This window comes from Crocodylus siamensis, chromosome 15 (genome assembly GCF_052110815.1).
Source record: "Crocodylus siamensis isolate JL-2025a chromosome 15, ASM5211081v1, whole genome shotgun sequence".
Classification (NCBI taxonomy): Eukaryota; Metazoa; Chordata; order Crocodylia; family Crocodylidae; genus Crocodylus; species Crocodylus siamensis.
In genome coordinates this window covers 17,985,780-17,996,926 of record NC_143409.1, presented here as the reverse complement: position 1 = coordinate 17,996,926, position 11,147 = coordinate 17,985,780, and the positions used below count along the sequence as shown (strand labels likewise).

General features: G+C 45.5%; 1 protein-coding gene across 1 annotated transcript in view; it reads right to left on the bottom strand.

Annotated features, from left to right (window-relative positions):
* Window positions 1–45: 45 nt before the first annotated feature.
* Window positions 46–11,147, bottom strand: part of HDGFL3 (HDGF like 3) — a 59,262-nt gene continuing 48,160 nt past the window's right edge. The window contains exon 6 of the mRNA XM_090030190.1: window positions 46–2,342. Coding sequence (XP_089886316.1) covers window positions 2,337–2,342 — 6 coding nt within the window. The 3' untranslated portion in view covers window positions 46–2,336. The remainder of the gene's footprint in view (window positions 2,343–11,147) is intronic.

Below are 11,147 nucleotides of genomic sequence, written 5' to 3'. Positions count from 1 at the left end.
TTTTTGGGGTTAATATATGGACGTGCCAACAATTAACATACAGAACTCTGTCACATGCACATGTTTTATTAGTCAAAAGGAATTTCTTGTGGGTCAGCCATGTTAAAAATCTCAAGAAATCTTTTAAGACGCTATTGACTTTTAATATACAACTCTCTACATGAAAGAAGCAAATCAAATCAGTTCAATCAGTGCTGTCTAAGGGCTCTATTCTGCGAGGACTTCTCAGATGCTTGAAGCTGGGCATGTGCTTACACGTGTTGCTCAGTTGGGGCCAGTGCTCAGAACAATGAGGAATTGGGCTTTTAAATACAACCAAGCATTTTCAGAGGAGGCTTTCTGTTGCACTTCTCTTTGCAGCCATTTTGCTAGTGAGGTTTTGCCATAAACAAGCCACAGCTAATATAGACCTTAGTGAGAGGTTTGGGGGCTTTACATTTTCACTGCAATCAGAACTACAGCTATTACATTTCATGAGTTTATGCTAAAAATAGTACATTTTTGTGCCTCTTCTGTGGATAAAAATAATTGATAAATTTAACTGGGAACATTTTAGTCTTGGGTGCTGAATTGCTGGAAGGTTTGATTTACAGCATTTTCATTTCTTTCCAGTCTGAGCATTAATGAAAAAAGCATTGGTTCATGCACATGCATGTTTCACACTATGCACGGGAACTTTCAAAACAGGGAAAAATTCATACCTTTGACATTCGCTGTTAAACCCTGCAGGGTTGTTCACAGCAGTGCTCAGAAGAAAGAATGTATGCTGTCCCCCTCCAGCCAAAATGGCAAGGGACAGCACATATCAGTCAATACTTTTTTGGCAAAAAGGAGCTTAGAACCCAGATTTTTGGGTGTGGAATCCTCCCATCTATATTACAATTCAGGTCAGCTCCATCCCACTACATCCTCCCCAAGGATCTATGGTAGCACATGCTGTCTTACAAGTAGGTATCATGCCCTCAGCATTAGCTCTAATGCTCTCAGAGAAACTTGGAATACAGTCAAGGTGAATTTAATAACCTCCTGTTATCCAAAAAAAGGCAATGTACAGAAAAAAATAAAGATCTCACCTGCACTTGTATCTATTTTCAACTCAGTGTTAACAGAATGTTTTGCTTTAATACTTGAGTTACATTAATACCTCACATTATTACACGTATGAAGCCAAATATGACGCTAACTTAGTTGCTTACAACCTCAAACCTTACTCCCAATACACATTCCAATAAATTTATTCTGTAAAAACAATACATTTTTTTGTTTTGTTTTTGTTTTGTTTTTTTTTTTACAGTAAACTCGTCAACTACAAACCTTGAATACGCAAAAGATGTTCCAAGGACAAGCATAACAAGGATTGATAAAACCAGACTAAATATGTTTTCACAATAAAAGCTGGCATAAAAATAAATAAAATTCTCTATTATCACAATAGCAACAATAATGTACACAGAATAATGGTTTTGGAATGCTTACTTACTAGTCTAGTTCTATTTCCAAAAGAAAAAAAAATCAGAAGAATGACAGGATCCTTTTTTTAAGCCTTTCAGTATTCAAAATTTGATGTTTTGTTTTGGTTTCCCATAGGGTTGTGTATCACAATAAGCTTAAAAATGTAAAGCATCCAAATGAATGAGCTCAAATTGTGTTGGCATTGGAAAAAATCCTTGTATTAATCTAAGAAACACAAAAAAGACTTTCACTAACTCCACATATAGGAACTAAGTCAGATAGTGTACATTACATCATGATTTTGAGAAGTAGTAAGAGTATAACTAGCTAGGTACTTCTAATAAGGAAAGGTATTTTATTACATTATTGACCTTTGCAATGATCTTAACTGAAGAAGAATTTTTCTTTCATGTTGTAACTAATTAAAAAACAAGAAAGGATGGTTATAGAGTAATTAAAAGTTATGTTTGTAGGTGGAATAGATTTTTGTGGTTTTTGCATGTAAGAAACTCATTTTTAAGGTTTACTTGTTTTAAAAAAATGCTGACTTAAAATGATTTAATTTGGAGTTTCACCTTTTCTCTTTAGAAAAGGCATCTAAAATGTGTACAAGTCTGCAATATCTTCATAAACCTCAGCCACTGGAAAAGGGCAACTTCATGCAACCAAATATGAAAATCAAAAGGTAACCCTTAGAAAAAGGGTAAAATGTCATTTCTGCAAACACAACAGATAGGAATGTGAATAATGTGCATACAAACTGGGATGCTGTTGATGATACTAATGAATAGATGTGGTGACTCATATCAAATCCAAGAATATTAGACAACCAAACATGTAACCTTCTTGTGTTTTCCCTTAATGTTCAGCAGTCATTATGTTGGTTAAGTCTGAAAGAGAGAGAGAAAAATAAATGTTACTTAATGAAGGACGATGCATTAAGCTTTGAAGAACTTAAGTCAAAATCAATGCCTTATCCTTACACTGCAGGGCTATAAGTACTATAACTTCACAGTATATTTCACTAGCAAAATTTGATTTTTTTTATTTTAGAGGAAAGAGCTTATGTTACATGAAACACACACATCACAAAATGGCAAAGAACATGGCTTGAACATTTAGGGTGTGATCAGTAGCTTAGTTTGTGTATGTGGATGGGTTTTAATTTTCTCCCGATAATTTCATTCTGAAACTTGCAGAATACCCCAAAATATAATAAACCAGTGGTTTTCCATGATAGTAATCACCAATTCATGCAAAAAATTAAGTAATTGTTCTAGCTCCAGGAGCTACCAGGAGGAAATGCGTAGTCTTGTTCCATCTCTTACTTCCATTGATATTTGTGGGAGCAGGATCAGACCATCCCTGTGTAGTCAGGGCAAGTCATTTGCATTTGTATCTTAGTTTCTCCACAAACAGAGATGGTGATACCTACCCACTTCACAAGGTTTCACTAATGTGTGTCCAGTTTCAGGAAAGTGCGTAGTGCTGTATGACCAAACACTTATGCAAGGTTTTGTTATTGCAACGGTTCATTTGTGAAAAAAGATTCCTGTGTGACGCTGGGCCTATTTGCCCCCACAAATTGGTGACAGAAAGAAACACAGCACACTGAGTCAGAGAAGAAACTAATACTGTATTTGTTTTGGTTATTTAAAACATTAACATCAAGAAAGAGAGGGATAGGGAGTAAACTGCTGGGGAAACAGGATTTCCACCTTACCGGGATCTGAAAGAAAAGAGGAAAAAACACATTTCATTGCTGAACCACTAGTAGGGCCCTGCCTGATCTCCCTCCCTCTAGATGCCACCAGACAGTGCTCCGAGTAACCCCATGACGGAGTGGCTGCGTTTCTCTGCCCCAGGCAGAATCTGCCTCCTACCACTGCCAGTAACGGGAGCTCACAAGCAGCTGCGACCTGCGAGAGCAAAGCGTTCTTTGGGGCAGGGACCATCTTTTTGTCCTACGGCTGCATGACAAAGCTGGAAATCCTGGTCCACAACCGGGGCTTGGAGGTGTCACCTCCAAGTAACAGAGCTCTGGCTGTTTGGTGTTGGCCCTCATCTCTCCCCACCGACTGCTTACGGGTAGGGGTTGTTACAACATAAGCGTGCACATGAAGGTGGGTTACAGGGCACTGTCCCCACCTGCCTGCTCTGTGAGTGCTTTGTGCTCCTCTCTGGAGCATTCAACTAACACTGTTCTCTCTCCTGCCTGCACATCACTGAGGCTATACTTACAGGTGCTTCAGAGGTGCTGCTTGGAAGTGCTCTTGTGTGGTCTCTCTTCCTCTCAAAGGGAGGTGCAGACACTTGTTAAGACAATTACCAAAGGATTAGTCACCTCCATCCACTTGCCTTCGAAATGCTCCTGATGGCCACTAGCTGGCATTAAGAAGAGAGGCAGAGGTTGGAATATTTTGCCCCTAAGATGTACATTTTAGATGCCACTATTTGTCACAAACCAGCTGTGTGGTAGGGTTGTGACTTCCCCTCCCCATACCAGACACTATTTCCACCATTTTGTGGGGCCACAGCTTAGTACAGGAGGCCAGATAAAAGGTCCAGGCGTGATCTACCCCTGCCCCCCTCCAAGCATTTGCAAAGATCATCTGCACACACCACACTTCCAATATGGGCTTTCACTGAAGGTGAGCTTTTTCTTCTGTAAATGCTCCGGGTTGCTGGGCATGTCTCCATTCCCTCTGTACTGTCTGGAACACCTTTGTAGAGCGGGTCCCACACACTCCTGCTCCGTGCATGCCAGTTCTTAAAAATGATGCAATATAGTTACTTTAGAGTGGCACTGAGCATTGGCAAATGTCAATACATATGCCCAAGATGGAGGGCCTTAGAGCAGTGCCAGGCATGAGCTCTATGGTGCCTATAGTGCCATACTTCTGGGAGCTGGCACACCTGAAGCCATGCTGAGTAGGTGACATGCTTCCTGGTAGTGCTGGGCACAGCACAGAGGCAGTGCGGTGAACGTGGCACGCAACATTAAATGGGTCCAGCAAAGAGTTTGGCTTTAAAAAGTGTGGAATCAGTAAACTGGCACATGGAACCACAGCAGAAGAACTGAGCATAGGATTGCAGTTAATGATGCCCATATTCTCACATTTCCTTTTTCTGTCATCTTGGTTAATTCCCTTAGCCTCTCTGGAGTTAGCTTCTCTACCTGTAGGATGGGGATTGGAATATTTGCTTATCTCCTGTCACAATGACTGCAGGACCCAGTCCTTAGTGAAGAGACACACACCCAGCATTCTTTATCCAGCTCAGCTTGTTTAATTTCTAACTACCTTCTACTCAGCCTTCACCTAAGTCATGCCACATACCTTGCTTTAGAGGCCACACGGCCATGAATGAATTAAACAAAGGTAGCACACACATGCATAGCTGAAATTCCTAGGGGTTATGACTGAGATTATGCCAATATTTGATCTTCTGTTATGAAATAACAATTGTAGAATACCCATATAATGTTTCCCAGTTTAATAGACACATAGGGTGCATCCCCACAAGCACACGTGTGCAGGGGTGCACGTTTCCCACATGACAAACAGCAGAGGCATATATTTGTGCCACTATTTGTCCCCAGGCATGCTCCTGCATGTGTGCTCCGGTGCACAGCAAAGGGATCTGGTTGGGGTAAGGGAGGCTAAGGCCAGCATTTGTGCTGGCCCCAGCAGCCTTACCTGGCATCCTGGGGACCTACCAGGACAGCAGTGACACTGAGCTGGCCACTCAGAGCCTGGCCAGCAGCCATAGCATGGCTCCAGCTTCTGGCAGGGCACACTGCTGTTGCATGCATAATGCTGCTTTTTTTAGCAGTGTTTTTTTTATTTTTTGACTCTGGGATCTCCTGGTATAAAACCCCACCACCATGCTGCAAATTAGCAGCATGGTGCACAGGTGCAAGTGCTGTGTGTGCTGTTTGCAGTGCCTCTGAGGTGCCACAAACCACATATGAGCACTTGTGGGGATGCACCCACCCATAAATGATGTGTTTTTATATGGACACAACTCCAAACCTCTCACAAGGCTTTAACATAGTTTATATTTGGCATGTGAACAAAAGCACCTCTCCCCCACTCCCAATCAATCATAAGCACGTCAGAGATGCATGCTTTAGCTTAGAGATACATCAAAATGAAGCTGTGTTCCTCTAAAATAACTTGACCATATGTAGACAGGGTTACTACTGTAGCACAGGCAGGGCAAAAGTGATCTCTCGTTAGCTGTGACAGAAGGTGTCTGGAATCACTGGAACTGTCAATATTCTGCAGAAGCAGGACAGCAAATGTATCTCCAACACAAGCGGTTCTGAAGATGTTCTCCCTGGAGTGGTAGCATAAGATGATGCTCACTTTGGACTTAATTGCCTTGGCAAACAGTTACCCTCAGGAGTAGGTTCACCAATCCTGGTGTCTGACACTGATCACCAGTGTGACTGAACAGATTTGCAGACTGACCTCATAACACACTGCAGCGCCCTGGCTGTGTCCCAAGAAACAAACACCTATCTTCTTTCCAATTTATCCATTTTTTTCCAAAGACACTGTGAATCTGCTTCCTTCTGACTGGTGACCTCCTCCATTCTGGCACAAAATATAAAATACTAGCAGGCAAAGATATCTTTCTCTTGAGTCATATCTTCAGCACATGGTCTGACCCTTGCACAGGGGGACTGCCATTCAATCACATCAGCTGCACATGCTATTGCAAGGTACACTTTAAAAAAATCAAGTAGATGAGTCTCCAGAGTAGTGGAAGTGCTTCAGAGTCCCCATAAAAACCCAATGCCCCCCCCCCCGGGGGTTTAGGTGCAGAAAGTAAATCTGCTTTCATATAATCTTACTGATTTACAAGCTGGATTTACACTGGAAAAGCTCCCAGTACATTCAGAGATGAGTAAATGTCCACAGGAATGTTCGGTATAAGTGAGATTTTGCAGACGCCCGAGCTCAGATGTGCAATCCAGTATTTCAAAGCAAAGGCCCTTCTTCAACGGGTGGGTAGTCTCTCTGGCCACTGGCTCACAGCACCTCTGGGAAGAGTTGCAGAGGTTTGGGCATGGGATGCAGTGATTTTGAGGTACTATTCTGGAGAAGGGGCAGCCAGGCCAACAGCAGCAGCAAAGGAGAAGAACCATTGAACCCTGGGATATGCTAGGAAGCTAGTGTGAATTTAGCAGCTGCAGGTAGATCATCTCACTTACAGGAGACCTGGATCTCTCTTGGAGTGGCAGTCAACAGACCTGCCATACAAGGGCAGAGAAGCAGATGTGGAGGGAAAAGCTATGGAGCTAAAGCAAGAGTGACACTGGGAGCACTGCTAGCCTTAGGCACTCAAAACTCATGAGTCAGACCCCCCAAACCATGAGATTGGCTCAAAGATCATGGTGTTTTAAACAACAGATTTTGGGTTCTTTTTATTTGCCTCTGGCTATGACACTGCCAAGCACACTTGCTCAGGCTCTTGAGTATTTGCCTATAGCCACAAGTACCAGACATTTAGTGAAAAACAAAACAAAATAGTCAAGCTTCTCACATAACTGCCTGGCTCCAGGCGCTTGGAGGAAGCACCAAGTATCATGAGATTCACAACAAAAGTGCAAGCGGCAGCATCCCTGAGAAACAGCTGCATCTAGGTGCTCACAGCATGGAAACAGCTCAAAGCTCAAGGGGCTTTAGAGGACATGGGCACATATTCTTGTGCTACCATAATGATACACTGAGGGCATGTCTACATGTGCATTAATGCGCTGTGGTTACAGTGCATTTTGTTTAGTACTGTGCATTATGTTTAGTACCTGTTATTACTACTGCACACTAGGTGACTAACATACTACTGTGCAGTAGCACCGGCACACGCCGTTTAAGTGATGTTGATGTGCAGTAGACTAATTCTATGGTGCACTAGCACAATAGCATGACTTTTGCCATGATGAGCTAATGTACCGTAGAATTAGTCTACTGTGCATTTATCATGTCACGTAGATGTGCCCTGAGACTACAGAGCAAGTGTATCATCGAGGAGTGGGGCACAATTCTTCCTCATCTGGTTCTAGTCCCCATACGTGCTTGCTTTGCACACAGAGCCACAGCAGCTGTTCCTCTTTCTGCAGTGGCTTTACTACACATGCAACAATACAGTGCTTCTCACAGCAGCATCCACAGCTGCCTATGACTGTTGTCTGCCCACTATCAGTCACCCACTCACACCAGTCTTACAGGCAAGGCAATGCTCTCAGGAGTATACTGATGAGGGGGTCACAGTGTGTGTGCCATATACTCCTGATGGTCAATCTCAGTGTGCTGCTTCTCCAGCTAAACAGACATCATGCAGAGGCAGAAGGATTTTAACACATGCTAAAAATCAAGACACATCAGTTGTACAACTTGAACAAAGAAAGTGATTAAAAGGCAAACTCCCCTCCCCTTTGAAGATCAGAGATGCCCACAATGCATCTGAGAACTCCAGGCATTATACAAGTACAGTAATTGCTGCTGATGGTGATGAAAAGCAGACCATCCACCTTCCTGCAAGCAGTGTTAAACAGGATTGAGTCACTAGAATTCAAGGCACCCACACCCAAAGCCTTTTCGTTAGCAAAAGATGTTGCAAAACAGCAGCTTTTCCCTCTCTGCTCTTGCACAATGCCCAAGTGATGCTATAGCTCCCCAGCCACGGAATCAGCAGGGCCCTAGGGATGGTTTTCTGTTATGGTTTTGGTGCCATCTTGTGGCCACATGCAGGTACTGAGCTTGATTTTCCTCTAGTGCAAACCAGCTCTAAGTTCACGGAGGAAAACAAGACCGCCTCCGTGACGACCTGTTGCCTAGCACCAAGCTCAATAATGCATGTCTGACTGCAGCATATCACCTGGCATTGCACCCAGTCTGCATTGGAAGAGTCGAAGAGGTGGAGATGCCCCCATTTTTTTAAAGTAGAAATTTACCAAGTAGAAACACCAAGGAAGATATAACGTATGTAATATATATAACCATGCTGATATATAATTTAGAGCAGAAGCTGTGATCTGCACGTCCCTCAGAGTATGCCCATGCTCTGATCTGAGGCTTCCATTAGACCTACCTCTGCTTACACCCCATTAGTAAAACCATTTTATTAAAGAGTGTTAATTTGTAAGGCTGAAAGAGATGCCAGGTGCAGTACAACCCCTCACAGCCCCTCAGCCTGCAAGATGGGGAACCACAGGTTGAGACTACATGGGCCTCTGGCCCCTAGCACACAGCAGGGCAGGACTCTGCACCAGCCCCTCAAATTGTTGGTAATGCCTGCAGCGAGCAGCCCTGGAGCTTGCACTTATACATCTCAAGGGAGGAGGCGAGCTGCTGAGCAGCCTTCCTCTTGCCCTTCAGCATTACCAGCTGTCTGACAATTTATGGGCAGCACATAGAAAAAAAAAGAGCAAAAAAACCTGTCCATCAAGTCCATAAAAAAATCTGGAGCTGTGGTAGCAATGAACTTGAAGGAGAGACTGAGCACGACGGCACCACCTGGTGTCTGAGCAGCACTGCACCTGCAGGGAGCTCTCACCATGGTCTGGGGGGTCATAGGAGACTGTAGCTCAGGGCTGGGAAATTATTTCAGGTGGAGGACTGTTTAATGAGTTTTGGTGAGCCATCGAGGGCTGCAAGGATAGCCCTGCCCCTTGACAGGTGCCCCACCCCCTGGTCAACATCCTGGGACCAGAAATCCTGTCCCTAACCCCTGACCTTTACCACCAGAAATCCCTCCCTTTGCCCCAAAAGTTTTCCTTTTGTATTTTGTGAATGGGGGTGTGTATGGTTGGGGGGGTGGTATGGAGAGTGTGGGAGGTGTGGGGAAGGGATTGGGTGTAGGTGTGTAGTTTGTGGGGGTGTGTGGAGGGTGTGGGTATGCATGAGGTGTGCCAGTGTTTGCATGGGTGTGGTGGGCTGTGGGGGCCCCTACCTACCCCCTCCCCTGCCATGGTGCACAGTCCTTGCTGCCAGTAGCAGCAGCAGGCCCTCAGGGAACTCATGGTCCATGGCAGGTGGAGCCCTTTGGCAGTGCATGGCACTGAATGAGTCCCAGGATCTGCACGTGGTGGCAGGGAGCAGGGCCAGGCTGCTGGCTCCATCACACGGGACTCCCCACAGCTCACATGCAGATCCCAGGACTCAGCTGATGCTGCACGCCACCAGGAGGAGACCTCCCTAACAGAACCTTTGACTTGACCCTGCTCCCTGCTGCCATGTGTATATCCCAGAACCCGGCCAGAGCAGCAGGGAGTGAGGCCGAGCTGGCAAGGATCCATCGCACGGGGCTCCTGGCCGAGTCCTGGAACCTGCATGTGGCAACGGGAAGTGGGGCCAGGCCACTGGCTCCATTGCAAGTGGCTCTCAGCTGAGACCTGGGAGCTGTACGTGAGCTGTGGGGAGCCCTGTGCTCCCACTGGCCCTGGTCCTGGGCTCTGTGCTCCCACCAGCTCTGGCCCCATGCTCCCACTCAGCTGCAGCTTCCCCCACACCTAACAGTGCTTGCCTACCTGCTGCCCAGAATGCTGAGCAGGGACAGGAGGAGGAGCCGCTGGAGGCTGGGGCATCCAAGCAGCTCCCTGGGTGGCTGCAGAAGTGGCAGCATCAGCCCTGCCAGAAGCTGTGCACCCTGGCCAGGGCCAGGACCCTCCCATGGGTGAGGGTGGGAGCACACCACGCTGCTCTGATGGGAATGGGTGGGGCTCAGCCCCATACAGAGCACGGCAGGGGCATCTACAGGCTGGCTGGATACAATTAATTGGTGGGTACCTGCCCGCAGGCCAAAAGAAAATCATCTAGTGGACTGGATGTGGCCCACAGGCCATATTTTGCTGGCTTCTGCATAGATGCCTACATGTGTTGCTGTTGTGTCCCTCTGGCTCTCTCTCCATCTTAACAGTTGCTCATCTTGAAGGTACAGGGGTGGGGTCTGGACAAATCTGCAAGCCAGGAGAAGGAAAGGCAGCATGATTGGGGGTCCGTGCTGGGACAGAGGGAGCAGGACTGGTGGACTGCAGTCAGGGCTTCAAAGCATAGATGTGAGTAGGGAAGCACAGGGTAAAACCACTGATACAGTCTAATAGGATTCCCAACTCAAGAACATTTTCTTCTTTTTATAGACAACCATCCTTTTTTTTAATGTTTGGTGTTAAAACCCTCAATCTGAACTCTGCCCTTGTCAATGTCATCCAGGGCCTGGCAGATGGGTTACATTTACATTATATAAAACATACGTCAATAAAAAGTTGAATTGGCAGCAAAAAGCCTGCGGATTGCTAGTAAAAAAAAATTCTTGGGCTGGCAACCCTCTTGCCCACGCTCTGGGGTGATGGATTACATCCCACTCTCATAACCTCTATGCAGCTGTAGCTACCTCATGCTTCAGCCAGTAGGAAGAGGTGCGTGGATTTCATCCTTATGGGAGAAATATCACCACGGTGTTTTTAAGTGTAGTGGTTCATTTGAATTGGGCATCGAGCATTTCGACCATTCCCTAGAGACCACGTTCCCATTCCTGAACTGCACAGATTCATCCAGTTTCACTACCTGAGCAGTAAACTCTACACCTGGCTTCACCTCCTGACTTTTTTCTGCACCAGGGCTTAGCCTAGTGTCTAGCCAGGTCTTACTTGGCCACAGCAAGCCTGCTACCCAGGCCGAGGAAAC